The 19,747-nt window shown below is 45.6% G+C and overlaps 1 protein-coding gene across 1 annotated transcript; it reads right to left on the bottom strand.

The window, feature by feature from the left end:
• Positions 1-16,282: 16,282 nt before the first annotated feature.
• LOC143219538 (uncharacterized) lies at positions 16,283-17,764 on the bottom strand. Its single transcript, XM_076445473.1, has 2 exons — positions 16,682-17,764; positions 16,283-16,532 (listed from the first exon to the last, which is right to left on the bottom strand). Exons 1-2 carry the CDS (start codon positions 17,273-17,275, stop codon positions 16,434-16,436), a joined length of 693 nt encoding a protein of 230 aa, XP_076301588.1. The 5' UTR covers positions 17,276-17,764; the 3' UTR covers positions 16,283-16,433.
• Positions 17,765-19,747: the final 1,983 nt, after the last annotated feature.

A 19,747-nucleotide genomic window follows, 5' to 3' on the forward strand; every position in this document is an offset into this window, starting at 1 on the left:
AAGCTTTTTGATTCGAAGAATTGCAAGCTCATATTATCTCCACTGGTCTAGCGAAACCTGAGAATTAAGCTGTACTATCCAATATTGCACCAACACAGAGTGGAACCCGCGCAGGATCTCGTTCTCCAACCGAAGCTGAGATGGTCGCGTTAGAAGAATACGCGGCCATCAACAAAGGGTATTTCGATTCGTCGGAGGACGACGTGATGAAGTAAAATTGGAATTTATTCTGCGCGGCTCATCGTCTCACCGGCGAGAAGTGGTCGAAGCCACCGCAACAATATAAACAATTAACGCCCCCCATTTCATCGAGGCGCCGTAAAATTATCAAACGTTGCCCGGTCCGCGGCTATAAAATGGTTGGGTAGCACTGCTGTAAAGCTCAAGTGAAAGCTTTTTGATTCGAAGAATTGCAAGCTCATATTATCACCACTTGTCTAACGAAATGTGAGAATTAAGCTGTATAACCCAATATTGCACCAACACAGAGTGGATCCCCGCGCAGGATCTCGTTCTCCAACCGAAGCAGAGATGGACGCGTTCGAAGAATAAGCGATCATCCACAAAGGGTATTTCGATTCGTCGGTTGACAACGTGATAAAGAAAAGTTGGAATTTGTTCTGCGAGGCTCACCGTCTCACCGGCGAGAAGTGGTCGAAGCCACCGCAACAATATAAACAATTAACGCCCCTCCCCCCTCATCGGGCGCGGTAAAATTATCAAACGTTGCCCTGTCCGCGGCTATAAAATGGTTGGGGAGCACTGCTGTTAAGCACAAGTGAAAGCTTTTGGATTCGAACAATTGCATGCTCGAATTTTCACCACAGGTCTAGCGAAACCTGAGAATAAAGCTGTACAGCCCAATATTGCACCAACACAGAGTGGATCCACGCGCAGGATCTCGTTCTCCAACCGAAGCTGAGATGGTCGCGTTCGAAGAATACGCGGCCATCAACAAAGGGTACTTCGATTCGTCGGAGGACGACGTGATGAATTATAATAGGAATTTATTCTGCGCGGCTCACCGTCTCACCGGCGAGAAGTGGTCGAAGCCACCGCAACAATATAAACAATTAACGCCCCCCATCTCATCGAGGCGCCGTGAAAAATTATGAAACGTTGCCGGTCCGCGGCTATAAAATGGTTGGGGAGCACTGCTGTAAAGCACAAGTGAAATCTTTTTGATTCGAAGAATTGCAAGCTCATATTATCACCACTGGTCTAGCGAAACCTGAGAATTAATCTGTACTATCCAATATTGCACCAACACAGAGTGGAACCCGCGCACGATTTCGTTCTCCAACCGAAGCTGAGATGGTCGCGTTCGAAGAATACGGGGCCATCAACAAAGGGTATTTCGATTCGTCGGAGGACGACGTGATGAATTATAATAGGAATTTATTCTGCGCGGCTCACCGTCTCACCGGCGAGAAGTGGTCGAAGCCACCGCAACAATATAAACAATTAACGCCCCCCATCTCATCGAGGCGCCGTGAAATTATCAAACGTTGCCCGGTCCGCGGCTATAAAATGGTTGGGTAGCACTGCTGTAAAGCTCAAGTGAAAGCTTTTTGATTCGAAGAATTGCAAGCTCATATTATCACCACTTGTCTAACGAAATGTGAGAATTAAGCTGTATAACCCAATATTGCACCAACACAGAGTGGATCCCCGCGCAGGATCTCGTTCTCCAACCGAAGCAGAGATGGACGCGTTCGAAGAATAAGCGATCATCCACAAAGGGTATTTCGATTCGTCGGTTGACAACGTGATAAAGAAAAGTTGGAATTTGTTCTGCGAGGCTCACCGTCTCACCGGCGAGAAGTGGTCGAAGCCACCGCAACAATATAAACAATTAACGCCCCTCCGCCCTCATCGGGCGCGGTAAAATTATCAAACGTTGACCGGTTCGCGGCTATAAAATGGTTGGGGAGCACTGCTGTAAAGCACAAGTGAAAGCTTTTTGATTCGAAGAATTGCAAGCTCATATTATCTCCACTGGTCTAGCGAAACCTGAGAATTAAGCTGTACTATCCAATATTGCACCAACACAGAGTGGAACCCGCGCAGGATCTCGTTCTCCAACCGAAGCTGAGATGGTCGCGTTCGAAGAATACGCGGCCATCAACAAAGGGTATTTCGATTCGTCGGAGGACGACGTGATGAAGTAAAATTGGAATTTATACTGCGCGGCTCACCGTCTCACCGGCGAGAAGTGGTAGAAGCCACCGCAACAATACAAACAATTAACGCCCCCCATTTCATCGAGGCGCCGTAAAATTATCAATCGTTGCCCGGTCCGCGGCTATAAAATGGTTGGGTAGCACTGCTGTAAAGCTCAAGTGAAAGCTTTTTGATTCGAAGAATTGCAAGCTCATATTATCACGACTTGTCTAACGAAATGTGAGAATTAAGCTGTATAATCCAATATTGCACCAACACAGAGTGGATCCCCGCGCAGGTTCTCGTTCTCCAACCGAAGCAGAGATGGACGCGTTCGAAGAATAAGCGATCATCCACAAAGGGTATTTCGATTCGTCGGTTGACAACGTGATAAAGAAAAGTTGGAATTTGTTCTGCGAGGCTCACCGTCTCACCGGCGAGAAGTGGTCGAAGCCACCGCAACAATATAAACAATTAACGCCCCTCCCCCCTCATCGGGCGCGGTAAAATTATCAAATGTTGACCGGTTCGCGGCTATAAAATGGTTGGGTAGCACTGCTGTAAAGCTCAAGTGAAAGCTTTTTGATTCGAAGAATTGCAAGCTCATATTATCACCACTTGTCTAACGAAATGTGAGAATTAAGCTGTATAACCCAATATTGCACCAACACAGAGTGGATCCCCGCGCAGGATCTCGTTCTCCAACCGAAGCTGAGATGGTCGCGTTCGAAGAATACGCGGCCATCAACAAAGGGTATTTCGATTCGTCGGAGGACGACGTGATGTATTATAATAGGAATTTATTCTGCGCGGCTCACCGTCTCACCGGCGAGAAGTGGTCGAAGCCACCGCAACAATATAAACAATTAACGCCCCTCCCCCCTCATCGAGGCGCCGTAAAATTCTCAAACTTTGCCCGGTCCTCGGCTATAAAATAGTTGGGGAGCACTGCTGTAAAGCACAAGTGAAATCTTTTTGATTCGAATAATTGCAAGCTCATATTATCACCACTGGTCTAGCGAAACCTGAGAATTAATCTGTACTATCCAATATTGCACCAACACAGAGTGGAACCCGCGCACGATTTCGTTCTCCAACCGAACCTGAGATGGTCGCGTTCGAAGAATACGGGGTCATCAACAAAGGGTATTTCGATTCGTCGGAGGACGACGTGATGAATTATAATAGGAATTTATTCTGCGCGGCTCACCGTCTCACCGGCGAGAAGTGGTCGAAGCCACCGCAACAATATAAACAATTAACGCCCCCCATCTCATCGAGGCGCCGTGAAATTATGAAACGTTGCCCGGTCCGCGGCTATAAAATGGTTGGGGAGCACTGCTGTAAAGCACAAGTGAAATCTTTTTGATTCGAAGAATTGCAAGCTCATATTATCACCACTAGTCTAACGAAATGAGCGAATTAAGCTGAACAACCCAATATTGCACCAACACAGAGTGGATCCACGCGCAGGAACTCGTTCTCCAAACGAAGCTGAGATGGTCACGTTCGAAGAATACGCGGACATCAACAAAGGGTATTTCGATTCGTCGGTTGACAACGTGATAAAGAAAAGTTGGAATTTGTTCTGCGAGGCTCACCGTCTCACCGGCGAGAAGTGGTCGAAGCCACCGCAACAATATGAACAATAAACGCCCCTCCCCCCTCATCGAGGCGCCGTAAAATTCTCAAACTTTGCCAGGTCCGCGGCTATAAAATGGTTGGGGAGCACTGCTGTCAAGCACAAGTGAAAGCTTTTTGATTCGAAGAATTGCAAGCTCATATTATCTCCACTGGTCTAGCGAAACCTGAGAATTAAGCTGTACTATCCAATATTGCACCAACACAGAGTGGAACCCGCGCAGGATCTCGTTCTCCAACCGAAGCTGAGATGGTCGCGTTAGAAGAATACGCGGCCATCAACAAAGGGTATTTCGATTCGTCGGAGGACGACGTGATGAAGTAAAATTGGAATTTATTCTGCGCGGCTCACCGTCTCACCGGCGAGAAGTGGTCGAAGCCACCGCAACAATATAAACAATTAACGCCCCTCCCCCCTCATCGGGCGCGGTAAAATTATCAAACGTTGACCGGTTCGCGGCTATAAAATGGTTGGGGAGCACTGCTGTCAAGCACAAGTGAAAGCTTTTTGATTCGAAGAATTGCAAGCTCATATTATCTCCACTGGTCTAGCGAAACCTGAGAATTAAGCTGTACTATCCAATATTGCACCAACACAGAGTGGAACCCGCGCAGGATCTCGTTCTCCAACCGAAGCTGAGATGGTCGCGTTAGAAGAATACGCGGCCATCAACAAAGGGTATTTCGATTCGTCGGAGGACGACGTGATGAAGTAAAATTGGAATTTATTCTGCGCGGCTCACCGTCTCACCGGCGAGAAGTGGTCGAAGCCACCGCAACAATATAAACAATAAACGCCCCCCATTTCATCGAGGCGCCGTAAAATTATCAAACGTTGCCCGGTCCGCGGCTATAAAATGGTTGGGTAGCACTGCTGTAAAGCTCAAGTGAAAGCTTTTTGATTCGAAGAATTGCAAGCTCATATTATCACGACTTGTCTAACGAAATGTGAGAATTAAGCTGTATAACCCAATATTGCACCAACACAGAGTGGATCCCCGCGCAGGATCTCGTTCTCCAACCGAAGCAGAGATGGACGCGTTCGAAGAATAAGCGATCATCCACAAAGGGTATTTCGATTCGTCGGTTGACAACGTGATAAAGAAAAGTTGGAATTTGTTCTGCGAGGCTCACCGTCTCACCGGCGAGAAGTGGTCGAAGCCACCGCAACAATATAAACAATTAACGCCCCTCCCCCCTCATCGGGCGCGGTAAAATTATCAAACGTTGACCGGTTCGCGGCTATAAAATGGTTGGGTAGCACTGCTGTAATGCTCAAGTGAAAGCTTTTTGATTCGAAGAATTGCAAGCTCATATTATCACCACTTGTCTAACGAAATGTGAGAATTAAGCTGTATAACCCAATATTGCACCAACACAGAGTGGATCCCCGCGCAGGATCTCGTTCTCCAACCGAAGCAGAGATGGACGCGTTCGAAGAATAAGCGATCATCCACAAAGGGTATTTCGATTCGTCGGTTGACAACGTGATAAAGAAAAGTTGGAATTTGTTCTGCGAGGCTCACCGTCTCACCGGCGAGAAGTGGTCGAAGCCACCGCAACAATATAAACAATTAACGCCCCTCCGCCCTCATCGGGCGCGGTAAAATTATCAAACGTTGACCGGTTCGCGGCTATAAAATGGTTGGGGAGCACTGCTGTCAACCACAAGTGAAAGCTTTTTGATTCGAAGAATTGCAAGCTCATATTATCTCCACTGGTCTAGCGAAACCTGAGAATTAAGCTGTACTATCCAATATTGCACCAACACAGAGTGGAACCCGCGCACGATTTCGTTCTCCAACCGAAGCTGAAATGGTCGCGTTCGAAGAATACGCGGCCATCAACAAAGGGTATTTCGATTCGTCGGAGGACGACGTGATGAATTATAATAGGAATTTATTCTGCGAGGCTCACCGTCTCACCGGCGAGAAGTGGTCGAAGCCACCGCAACAATATAAACAATTAACGCCCCCCATCTCATCGAGGCGCCGTGAAATTATGAAACGTTGCCGGTCCGCGGCTATAAAATGGTTGGGGAGCACTGCTGTAAAGCACAAGTGAAATCTTTTTGATTCGAAGAATTGCAAGCTCATATTATCACCACTGGTCTAGCGAAACCTGAGAATTAATCTGTACTATCCAATATTGCACCAACACAGAGTGGAACCCGCGCACGATTTCGTTCTCCAACCGAAGCTGAGATGGTCGCGTTCGAAGAATACGCGGCCATCAACAAAGGGTATTTCGATTCGTCGGAGGACGACGTGATGAAGTAAAATTGGAATTTATACTGCGCGGCTCACCGTCTCACCGGCGAGAAGTGGTAGAAGCCACCGCAACAATACAAACAATTAACGCCCCCCATTTCATCGAGGCGCCGTAAAATTATCAAACGTTGCCCGGTCCGCGGCTATAAAATGGTTGGGTAGCACTGCTGTAAAGCTCAAGTGAAAGCTTTTTGATTCGAAGAATTGCAAGCTCATATTATCACGACTTGTCTAACGAAATGTGAGAATTAAGCTGTATAACCCAATATTGCACCAACACAGAGTGGATCCCCGCGCAGGATCTCGTTCTCCAACCGAAGCAGAGATGGACGCGTTCGAAGAATAAGCGATCATCCACAAAGGGTATTTCGATTCGTCGGTTGACAACGTGATAAAGAAAAGTTGGAATTTGCTCTGCGAGGCTCACCGTCTCACCGGCGAGAAGTGGTCGAAGCCACCGCAACAATATAAACAATTAACGCCCCTCCCCCCTCATCGAGGCGCCGTAAAATTCTCAAACTTTGCCCGGTCCGCGGCTATAAAATGGTTGGGGAGCACTGCTGTAAAGCACAAGTGAAAGCTTTTTGATTCGAAGAATTGCAAGCTCATATTATCACCACTGGTCTAGCGAAACCTGAGAATTAATCTGTACTATCCAATATTGCACCAACACAGAGTGGAACCCGCGCACGATTTCGTTCTCCAACCGAAGCTGAGATGGTCGCGTTCGAAGAATACGGGGCCATCAACAAAGGGTATTTCGATTCGTCGGAGGACGACGTGATGAATTATAATAGGAATTTATTCTGCGCGGCTCACCGTCTCACCGGCGAGAAGTGGTCGAAGCCACCGCAACAATATTAACAATTAACGCCCCCCATCTCATCGAGGCGCCGTGAAATTATGAAACGTTGCCCGGTCCGCGGCTATAAAATGGTTGGGGAGCACTGCTGTAAAGCACAAGTGAAATCTTTTTGATTCGAAGAATTGCAAGCTCATATTATCACCACTAGTCTAACGAAATGAGCGAATTAAGCTGAACAACCCAATATTGCACCAACACAGAGTGGATCCACGCGCAGGATCTCGTTCTCCAAACGAAGCTGAGATGGTCACGTTCGAAGAATACGCGGCCATCAACAAAGGGTATTTCGATTCGTCGGTTGACAACGTGATAAAGAAAAGTTGGAATTTGTTCTGCGAGGCTCACCGTCTCACCGGCGAGAAGTGGTCGAAGCCACCGCAACAATATGAACAATGAACGCCCCTCCCCCCTCATCGAGGCGCCGTAAAATTCTCAAACTTTGCCCGGTCCGCGGCTATAAAATGGTTGCGGAGCACTGCTGTTAAGCACAAGTGAAAGCATTTGAATTCGAACAATTGCAAGCTCGCATTTTCACCACAGGTCTAGCGAAACCTGAGAATTAAGCTGTACAATCCAATATTGCACCAACACAAAGTGGAACCCGCGCAGGATCTCGTTCTCCAACCGAAGCTGAGATGGTCGCGTTAGAAGAATACGCGGCCATCAACAAAGGGTATTTCAATTCGTCGGAGGACGACGTGATGAAGTAAAATTGGAATTTATTCTGCGCGGCTCACCGTCTCACCGGCGAGAAGTGGTCGAAGCCACCGCAACAATGTAAACAATTAACGCCCCCCATTTCATCGAGGCGCCGTAAAATTATCAAACGTTGCCCGGTCCGCGGCTATAAAATGGTTGGGTAGCACTGCTGTAAAGCTCAAGTGAAAGCTTTTTGATTCGAAGAATTGCAAGCTCATATTATCACCACTTGTCTAACGAAATGTGAGAATTAAGCTGTATAACCCAATATTGCACCAACACAGAGTGGATCCCCGCGCAGGATCTCGTTCTCCAACCGAAGCAGAGATGGACGCGTTCGAAGAATAAGCTATCATCCACAAAGGGTATTTCGATTCGTCGGTTGACAACGTGATAAAGAAAAGTTGGAATTTGTTCTGCGAGGCTCACCGTCTCACCGGCGAGAAGTGGTCGAAGCCACCGCAACAATATAAACAATTAACGCCCCTCCCCCCTCATCGGGCGCGGTAAAATTATCAAACGTTGACCGGTTCGCGGCTATAAAATGGTTGGGGAGCACTGCTGTCAACCACAAGTGAAAGCTTTTTGATTCGAAGAATTGCAAGCTCATATTATCACCACTGGTCTAGCGAAACCTGAGAATTAAGCTGTACTATCCAATATTGCACCAACACAGAGTGGAACCCGCGCAGGATCTCGTTCTCCAACCGAAGCTGAGATGGTCGCGTTAGAAGAATACGCGGCCATCAACAAAGGGTATTTCGATTCGTCGGAGGACGACGTGATGAAGTAAAATTGGAATTTATTCTGCGCGGCTCACCGTCTCACCGGCGAGAAGTGGTCGAAGCCACCGCAACAATATAAACAATTAACGCCCCCATTTCATCGAGGCGCCGTAAAATTATCAAACGTTGCCCGGTCCGCGGCTATAAAATGGTTGGGTAGCACTGCTGTAAAGCTCAAGTGAAAGCTTTTTGATTCGAAGAATTGCAAGCTCATATTATCACCACTTGTCTAACGAAATGTGAGAATTAAGCTGTATAACCCAATATTGCACCAACACAGAGTGGATCCCCGCGCAAGATCTCGTTCTCCAACCGAAGCAGAGATGGACGCGTTCGAAGAATAAGCGATCATCCACAAAGGTTATTTCGATTCGTCGGTTGACAACGTGATAAAGAAAAGTTGGAATTTGTTCTGCGAGGCTCACCGTCTCACCGGCGAGAAGTGGTCGAAGCCACCGCAACAATATAAACAATTAACGCCCCTCCGCCCTCATCGGGCGCGGTAAAATTATCAAACGTTGACCGGTTCGCGGCTATAAAATGGTTGGGGAGCACTGCTGTCAACCACAAGTGAAAGCTTTTTGATTCGAAGAATTGCAAGCTCATATTATCTCCACTGGTCTAGCGAAACCTGAGAATTAAGCTGTACTATCCAATATTGCACCAACACAGAGTGGAACCCGCGCACGATTTCGTTCTCCAACCGAAGCTGAGATGGTCGCGTTCGAAGAATACGCGGCCATCAACAAAGGGTATTTCGATTCGTCGGAGGACGACGTGATGAAGTAAAATTGGAATTTATACTGCGCGGCTCACCGTCTCACCGGCGAGAAGTGGTAGAAGCCACCGCAACAATACAAACAATTAACGCCCCCCATTTCATCGAGGCGCCGTAAAATTATCAAACGTTGCCCGGTCCGCGGCTATAAAATGGTTGGGTAGCACTGCTGTAAAGCTCAAGTGAAAGCTTTTTGATTCGAAGAATTGCAAGCTCATATTATCACGACTTGTCTAACGAAATGTGAGAATTAAGCTGTATAACCCAATATTGCACCAACACAGAGTGGATCCCCGCGCAGGATCTCGTTCTCCAACCGAAGCAGAGATGGACGCGTTCGAAGAATAAGCGATCATCCACAAAGGGTATTTCGATTCGTCGGTTGACAACGTGATAAAGAAAAGTTGGAATTTGTTCTGCGAGGCTCACCGTCTCACCGGCGAGAAGTGGTCGAAGCCACCGCAACAATATAAACAATTAACGCCCCTCCCCCCTCATCGAGGCGCCGTAAAATTCTCAAACTTTGCCCGGTCCGCGGCTATAAAATGGTTGGGGAGCACTGCTGTAAAGCACAAGTGAAAGCTTTTTGATTCGAAGAATTGCAAGCTCATATTATCACCACTGGTCTAGCGAAACCTGAGAATTAATCTGTACTATCCAATATTGCACCAACACAGAGTGGAACCCGCGCACGATTTCGTTCTCCAACCGAAGCTGAGATGGTCGCGTTCGAAGAATACGGGGCCATCAACAAAGGGTATTTCGATTCGTCGGAGGACGACGTGATGAATTATAATAGGAATTTATTCTGCGCGGCTCACCGTCTCACCGGCGAGAAGTGGTCGAAGCCACCGCAACAATATTAACAATTAACGCCCCCCATCTCATCGAGGCGCCGTGAAATTATGAAACGTTGCCCGGTCCGCGGCTATAAAATGGTTGGGGAGCACTGCTGTAAAGCACAAGTGAAATCTTTTTGATTCGAAGAATTGCAAGCTCATATTATCACCACTAGTCTAACGAAATGAGCGAATTAAGCTGAACAACCCAATATTGCACCAACACAGAGTGGATCCACGCGCAGGATCTCGTTCTCCAAACGAAGCTGAGATGGTCACGTTCGAAGAATACGCGGCCATCAACAAAGGGTATTTCGATTCGTCGGTTGACAACGTGATAAAGAAAAGTTGGAATTTGTTCTGCGAGGCTCACCGTCTCACCGGCGAGAAGTGGTCGAAGCCACCGCAACAATATGAACAATGAACGCCCCTCCCCCCTCATCGAGGCGCCGTAAAATTCTCAAACTTTGCCCGGTCCGCGGCTATAAAATGGTTGCGGAGCACTGCTGTTAAGCACAAGTGAAAGCATTTGAATTCGAACAATTGCAAGCTCGCATTTTCACCACAGGTCTAGCGAAACCTGAGAATTAAGCTGTACAATCCAATATTGCACCAACACAAAGTGGAACCCGCGCAGGATCTCGTTCTCCAACCGAAGCTGAGATGGTCGCGTTAGAAGAATACGCGGCCATCAACAAAGGGTATTTCAATTCGTCGGAGGACGACGTGATGAAGTAAAATTGGAATTTATTCTGCGCGGCTCACCGTCTCACCGGCGAGAAGTGGTCGAAGCCACCGCAACAATGTAAACAATTAACGCCCCCCATTTCATCGAGGCGCCGTAAAATTATCAAACGTTGCCCGGTCCGCGGCTATAAAATGGTTGGGTAGCACTGCTGTAAAGCTCAAGTGAAAGCTTTTTGATTCGAAGAATTGCAAGCTCATATTATCACCACTTGTCTAACGAAATGTGAGAATTAAGCTGTATAACCCAATATTGCACCAACACAGAGTGGATCCCCGCGCAGGATCTCGTTCTCCAACCGAAGCAGAGATGGACGCGTTCGAAGAATAAGCTATCATCCACAAAGGGTATTTCGATTCGTCGGTTGACAACGTGATAAAGAAAAGTTGGAATTTGTTCTGCGAGGCTCACCGTCTCACCGGCGAGAAGTGGTCGAAGCCACCGCAACAATATAAACAATTAACGCCCCTCCCCCCTCATCGGGCGCGGTAAAATTATCAAACGTTGACCGGTTCGCGGCTATAAAATGGTTGGGGAGCACTGCTGTCAACCACAAGTGAAAGCTTTTTGATTCGAAGAATTGCAAGCTCATATTATCACCACTGGTCTAGCGAAACCTGAGAATTAAGCTGTACTATCCAATATTGCACCAACACAGAGTGGAACCCGCGCAGGATCTCGTTCTCCAACCGAAGCTGAGATGGTCGCGTTAGAAGAATACGCGGCCATCAACAAAGGGTATTTCGATTCGTCGGAGGACGACGTGATGAAGTAAAATTGGAATTTATTCTGCGCGGCTCACCGTCTCACCGGCGAGAAGTGGTCGAAGCCACCGCAACAATATAAACAATTAACGCCCCCATTTCATCGAGGCGCCGTAAAATTATCAAACGTTGCCCGGTCCGCGGCTATAAAATGGTTGGGTAGCACTGCTGTAAAGCTCAAGTGAAAGCTTTTTGATTCGAAGAATTGCAAGCTCATATTATCACCACTTGTCTAACGAAATGTGAGAATTAAGCTGTATAACCCAATATTGCACCAACACAGAGTGGATCCCCGCGCAAGATCTCGTTCTCCAACCGAAGCAGAGATGGACGCGTTCGAAGAATAAGCGATCATCCACAAAGGGTATTTCGATTCGTCGGTTGACAACGTGATAAAGAAAAGTTGGAATTTGTTCTGCGAGGCTCACCGTCTCACCGGCGAGAAGTGGTCGAAGCCACCGCAACAATATAAACAATTAACGCCCCTCCGCCCTCATCGAGGCGCCGTAAAATTATGGAACGTTGCCCGGTCCGCGGCTGTAAAATGGTTGGGGAGCACTGCTGTAAAGCACAAGTGAAAGCCTTTTGATTCGAAGAATTGCAAGCTCATATTATCACCACTTGTCTAACGAAATGTGAGAATTAAGCTGTATAACCCAATATTGCACCAACACAGAGTGGATCCCCGCGCAGGATCTCGTTCTCCAACCGAAGCAGAGATGGACGCGTTCGAAGAATAAGCGATCATCCACAAAGGTTATTTCGATTCGTCGGTTGACAACGTGATAAAGAAAAGTTGGAATTTGTTCTGCGAGGCTCACCGTCTCACCGGCGAGAAGTGGTCGAAGCCACCGCAACAATATAAACAATTAACGCCCCTCCGCCCTCATCGGGCGCGGTAAAATTATCAAACGTTGACCGGTTCGCGGCTATAAAATGGTTGGGGAGCACTGCTGTCAACCACAAGTGAAAGCTTTTTGATTCGAAGAATTGCAAGCTCATATTATCTCCACTGGTCTAGCGAAACCTGAGAATTAAGCTGTACTATCCAATATTGCACCAACACAGAGTGGAACCCGCGCACGATTTCGTTCTCCAACCGAAGCTGAAATGGTCGCGTTCGAAGAATACGCGGCCATCAACAAAGGGTATTTCGATTCGTCGGAGGACGACGTGATGAATTATAATAGGAATTTATACTGCGAGGCTCACCGTCTCACCGGCGAGAAGTGGTCGAAGCCACCGCAACAATATAAACAATTAACGCCCCCCATCTCATCGAGGCGCCGTGAAATTATGAAACGTTGCCCGGTCCGCGGCTATTAAATGGTTGGGGAGCACTGCTGTAAAGCACAAGTGAAAGTGTTATGTATTGGACAAGACACCATTTATTATTCACAAGGACTTGTTCGTCGTTACATTGACTCTCGCTTATTTCACACGCACGGTTGTCTATGACTGTTCGTATGTATAGTCAGGCGTAGACTCTCCACAATCGCGTCTCGGATCCCGGTGTGCCTCATTCTCTAGATTTGTACACATTCTTCCTTTTCGGTCACGCCGACCGGAGCGCGATCTAGTTGCGGTTGTTGTGTATCTAACACCCCTCTTCCTTAAGAGAGAAAGCCGTAACGCTGGAACGCAATCTGCTTATAGCTGTAACGCATGTACACGTAGGAACTAAAGAAAGGTAAGTATAATACAACAATTATTTTCTCCTAATGACTTCGGACGTTTCCGTATCTCGTAGGTACGGATCGAACTCTTTCGGACTTCCGCGTCGGTGTATTTCTAGGTAATTCTCTATTTAACGTAAGTGGATGGACTGCTTGCTGTGATTCCGTTTCATTTGTATTTTCAAAATTGATTGAATAATCCGCGTATCTACTCTTTCCATCTTTGGAAGGTGTACGTGGTGGTGTGTATTTTCCAATAAGTCTCATTTGATTTATATGTCGTTTCCAAGTTCGTCCATCATCTAGTTTAATTGTATAATGTAATTTCCCTGTGCGCTTTGTAATCCTACCGAATAACCACTTGTCTCCGTATCGATAATTCCTAACGCTCACTCTCTCTCCTTCCTCAAAACTTTTGATACCTATATCGTCTTGTATGCGCGTAGCTTCCTTTGTATTTGGTCGCATTATATCTAATGTACATCGAATTTTTCTGTTGAACATTAGTTCTGCAGGGGACATTTTTGTTGTACAATGGGGGGCAATTCTGTATCGCATTAATATACGTTGTAACGCTGCGTGTAGGTTTTCTTTTTGCATGTCTGTCGCATGTAAGGATTTCTTTAAAGTCTGTACAAAACGTTCCGCTAACCCGTTTGTTGCTGGGTTGTACGGCGCTGTTAGTTTCTGGCTAATACCATTACTTTGCAAAAATGTTTGAAACTCATTAGATACAAACGTACGTCCATTATCTGATACAACTTGTGCCGGTAAACCAAATTTTGAAAAAACTTCGCGACATTTCTGTATTGTCGTTTCCGCCGTAATGTTTTTGACGATGAAAACTTCAGGCCATTTTGTGTACGCATCTACAATTATTAAAAAATTGTGACCTTTGAACGGGCCTGCAAAGTCTATATGTATTCGTTCGAATGGAAATGTAGCAGGCTCCCACATGTGCTTGTGTTTTGGTGGATTATTTCTATTAGCGTTGCATTCTGCACAATTTCGTGCAATTTTCTCGATATCGCTATCTATTCCTATCCACCAAACGTAGCCGCGTGCTAACATTTTCATTTTAACGATTCCGAAATGTTCGCTATGTAATTCTTTTAGAATTCTGGCTTGTAATGCTTTAGGTATCACTACGCGATGTCCACGTAAGAGAACCCCTTGTTGGACACTGTACTCTACTTCCTCGCTACCAGCTTTATCTTTACTGTCTATTCGTGTACCATTTTCTAATGCTTTTAATATTTTTCTTAATTGTACGTCTTGCTTTGTTGCATTTTGTAAATTTTCGAATGTAATTGGCAATGAATGTATTGTATTTATTTGATGTACATCTACTACGTCGTACGTAGTTTCATTTTGAATTGAAATTGGTAATCTCGATAAGCAATCCGCATTGCTATGTAACTTTGTATTTTTGTATTTTATCGTGTAATCGAAACCTCGTAAGAATAACGCATAATGCTGCATACGCATTGCGCTGTACATTGGTAAGCTTTTCGAAGGTGAAAATATGTGTACTAATGGGTTATGGTCTGTGTACAAAGTGAATTTGTTCCCGTAGAGATACTGGTGAAATTTCTTTATCCCGAAAATTATGCTGTAAGCTTCTTTGTCAATTTGCGCATATTTCTTTTGTGTATCATTTAGTGTACTCGAAGCGTATTGTATTGCTCTTTCGCTACCATCGGGATAAACATGAGATAGTACAGCCCCTATACCGTAAGAACTTGCATCCGTGGCTAATATTAAAGGTAGTTTAGGATCGTAATGAGCCAGTACCTCTTTGCTTTGGAAAGCTTTCTTTGCGTTTGTAAACGCGTGCTCGCATTCTTTTGACCATACAAATTTAGTTTCCTTATGTAGTAATTTATTTAAAGGGTATAGAATTGAACTGAGATTCTTAATGAATCTCCCGTAATAGTTTACAAAACCAATGAATGATCGAACTTCAGATACGTTGCGGGGTGTAGGCATTTTCTCTATCGCTTCTATCTTTTTACGATCTTTATGTATACCGTCTTTGTCGATAATGTAACCGCAATACTCAATTTGATTTGTAAAGAAGGTGCTTTTCTCTAGATTTATTCTGATATTGTATTCATGTAGTCTTTGAAAAACTAATTCTAGTCTATGTAAGTGTTCTGTGTCACTCGTACCTGTAATTTTAATATCATCTAGGAAAACTGTCACCCCCGGTATATCTTGTAAGATATTTTCAATTTCTCGCTGCCATATAGCTGGAGCAGAAGCAATTCCGTACATTAATCTAGTCGGTCTGTACAATCCCCTATGCGTATTTAACGTAAGTAATGCCTGATCTTCTTCCCTAACCTCTAATTGTAAGTAGGCTTGTCGGAGATCAATTTTTGAGAAACTAGTTCCGCCTGCCATTTGCGCGAACAATTCATCAATTGTAGGTAATGGGTGATCGTCTACCGTTAGACTTGGGTTTAATGTGACACTATAGTCACCGCAGATTCTAATATTTCCTTCCTTTTTTAAAATAGGTACTATGGGTGTAGCCCATTCCGACGTGTTGACTTTCACTAAGATCCCTGCTGCCTCTAAATTTTCGATTTCCTTCTCGACTAAAGGTAATAATTTGAAAGGAACGGTACGATGCTTTATGAATACAGGGTTTGTACTATCTTTGACTGTCAATCGTGCCTGCCTATTTCTTATACATTCTAAACCGGGCTTAAGAATCTCTTTGTACTTTTGTAAAATTTGGTCTAATTGAAATTTTCTGTCTGTAGTGTGTAATGCGTTTACTGTACCCTGGTTTAAAGAGATTTCACACAGTTCTGTACGGGATAACAATTGGCGTAGCCATTCGCGTCCCAATAATGGTAATCTTTCCGTATTTGTAAGATAAATATTTAATTTATGTAGTGTACTACCATATTTGACTCCTACCGTAATGTAACCTAGTGTTTCGAGCACGTTATTGCAGAAAGTAATTAATTTTAAAGTGGTTGTATGTATGGTCGAACTTGGAAATAATTTTAACATTTGTGATTTACTAGCGATTGTAACCGCTGCACCACTGTCTACTTCGAATGTCATTGACTTATTGTTTACCTGTAGTTTCGTAATAAATTTTCCGCGGTATTCCGCTTGTTCTTGCTGTAATGCTTCTTTACCGACTTCTGTATGCAGGATTTCCTCTATGTAGTTTGTATAACCTTTGTTTTTAAAACATACTGATTGAATATGGCCCCGGATTCCGCAAGCAGTACATCTCACTTTTCGGTTTATAGTACATTTGGTTGCTAAATGTCCTTTGCCGCATCTGAAACAATAGATATTTTTACTCTCGAACGATTTTGTATTCTTATTATTATTTGACTGTGTAGTTTGATGTATCGAACGAGTGTTATGCGTCGTCCTCGCCGTCTGTTTTGATTGGTTACTTGAAGGACGCTTCTGGAATTTCCTTACTGTATCGGCGACTTGTATCGTTGCCGACGATCCACGTAGTTGGTCTGTGTCTTTTTCAGACATTTCCATACTTGTTGCTAACTCTATGGCCTTGTCGAAGGTTAGATCCTTTGTTTCGAGTAACCTTGATTGTATCCTTGTGCTCGTTAGTCCGAAAACTAACTGGTTTCGTAGTGCTGTTTTTAGGTAAGCACCAAAGTTGCAATTTATGCTTAATTTTTGCAGATCCGCCACATACTGCAATATGCTTTCGCCCTCCTTTTGTCGCCGTTGATGAAAACGGAAATTTTCGGCGATTTCCAGTGGCGCCGGAGCGTAGAATTCTCCTAGCTTCTGAATTAAACTTTTGTATGTGGACTCGTACGGATCACTGGGCGCACACTTGTTGCTGATCATATCGAAAGCTGTTGCGCCGATGTAGTGTAATAAATAGGGAACTTCGTCTTCTTTTTGTATTTTGAAGACTTTGAAAGCCCCTTCCAGGCGTTTCACCCATCTTTTCCAATTTATCGATGGTTCGTACGGTTCAATGTTGAACGTGGCTTGTACGTTTGGACACGCTTGAGGCGCGGCTTGTACACGTGGTTCCGCCATTTTAAGTATGTATCAATTCCGTATGTATGTAATGTATGAAATGGATATTTTCGTTGGAATGTACTTTCAACGAAAATCTTTGCGGTGTGGCGTGTGTAGCAATGTAATTCCACCTCTCTATGCCGCGTATCGTAAAATTTTAACGTGCCTGTAGGCCACGTGGCGTGCGCGATTTAGCTACTGCGTAGTCTGTATGGTACGTACCTATTCTTCCCAGGATATACCGTCTATCCCATACTCGTCGCCATTCTTCTTGTTATGTATTGGACAAGACACCATTTATTATTCACAAGGACTTGTTCGTCGTTACATTGACTCTCGCTTATTTCACACGCACGGTTGTCTATGACTGTTCGTATGTATAGTCAGGCGTAGACTCTCCACAATCGCGTCTCGGATCCCGGTGTGCCTCATTCTCTAGATTTGTACACATTCTTCCTTTTCGGTCACGCCGACCGGAGCGCGATCTAGTTGCGGTTGTTGTGTATCTAACAGAAAGCTTTTTGATTCGAAGAATTGCAAGCTCATATTATCACCACTGGTCTAGCGAAACCTGAGAATTAATCTGTACTATCCAATATTGCACCAACACAGAGTGGAACCCGCGCACGATTTCGTTCTCCAACCGAAGCTGAGATGGTCGCGTTCGAAGAATACGGGGCCATCAACAAAGGGTATTTCGATTCGTCGGAGCACGACGTGATGAAGTAAAATTGGAATTTATTCTGCGTGGCTCACCGTCTCACCGGCGAGAAGTGGTCGGAGCCACCGTAACAATATAAACAATTAACGCCCCCCATCTCATCGAGGCGCCGTGAAATTATGAAACGTTGCCCGGTCCGCGGCTATAAAATGGTTGGGGAGCACTGCTGTAAAGCACAAGTGAAAGCTTTTTGATTCGATGAATTGCAAGCTCATATTATCACCACTAGTCTAACGAAATGAGCGAATTAAGCTGAACAACCCAATATTGCACCAACACAGAGTGGAACCACGCGCACGATCTCGTTCTGCAACCGAAGCTGAGATGGTCGCGTTCGAAGAATACGCGACCGTCCACAAACGGTATTTCGATTCGTCGGAGCACGACGTGATGAAGTAAAATTAGAATTTATTCTGCGAGGCTCACCGTCTCACCGGCGAGAAGTGGTCGAAGCCACCGTAACAATAGAAACAATTGACGCCCCCCCCCTCATCGAAGCGCCGTAATATTATCAAACGTTGCCCTGTCCGCGGCTATCAAATGGTTGGGGAGCACTGCTGTTAAGCACAAGTGAAAGCTTTTGGATTCGAACAACTGCATGCTCGAATTTTCACCACTGGTCTAGCGAAACCTGAGAATAAAGCTGTGCAGCCCAATATTGCACCAACACAGAGTGGATCCACGCGCAGGATCTCGTTCTCCAACCGAAGCTGAGATGGTCGCGTTCGAAGAATACGCGGCCATCAACAAAGGGTACTTCGATTCGTCGGAGGACGACGTGATGAATTATAATAGGAATTTATTCTGCGCGGCTCACCGTCTCACCGGCGAGAAGTGGTCGAAGCCACCGCAACAATATAAACAATTAACGCCCCCCATCTCATCGAGGCGCCGTGAAATTATGAAACGTTGCCGGTCCGCGGCTATAAAATGGTTGGGGAGCACTGCTGTAAAGCACAAGTGAAATCTTTTTGATTCGAAGAATTGCAAGCTCATATTATCACCACTGGTCTAACGATATGTGCGAATTAAGCTGAACAACCCAATATTGCACCAACACAGAGTGGAACCACGCGCAGGATCTCGTTCTGCAACCGTAGCAGAGATGGACCCGTTCGAAGAATACGCGACCATCCACAAAGGGTATTTCGATTCGTTGGAGCACGCCGTGATGAAGTCAAATTAGAATTTATTCTGCGAGGCTCACCGTCTCACCGGCGAGAAGTGGTCGAAGCCACCGCAACAATATAAACAATTAACGCCCCCCATCTCATCGAGGCGCCGTAAAATTATGGAACGTTGCCCGGTCCGCGGCTGTAAAATGGTTGGGGAGCACTGCTGTAAAGCACAAGTGAAAGCTTTTTGATTCGAAGAATTGCAAGCTCATATTATCACCACTTGTCTAACGAAATGTGAGAATTAAGCTGTATAACCCAATATTGCACCAACACAGAGTGGATCCCCGCGCAGGATCTCGTTCTCCAACCGAAGCAGAGATGGACGCGTTCGAAGAATAAGCGATCATCCACAAAGGGTATTTCGATTCGTCGGTTGACAACGTGATAAAGAAAAGTTGGAATTTGTTCTGCGAGGCTCACCGTCTCACCGGCGAGAAGTGGTCGAAGCCACCGCAACAATATAAACAATTAACGCCCCCCATCTCATCGAGGCGCCGTGAAATTATGAAACGTTGACCGTTTCGCGGCTATAAAATGGTTGGGGAGCACTGCTGTAAAGCACAAGTGAAAGCTTTTTGATTCGAAGAATTG

The sequence above is a fragment of the Lasioglossum baleicum genome, unplaced genomic scaffold (genome assembly GCF_051020765.1).
Source record: "Lasioglossum baleicum unplaced genomic scaffold, iyLasBale1 scaffold0047, whole genome shotgun sequence".
Lineage (NCBI taxonomy): Eukaryota > Metazoa > Arthropoda > Insecta > Hymenoptera > Halictidae > Lasioglossum > Lasioglossum baleicum.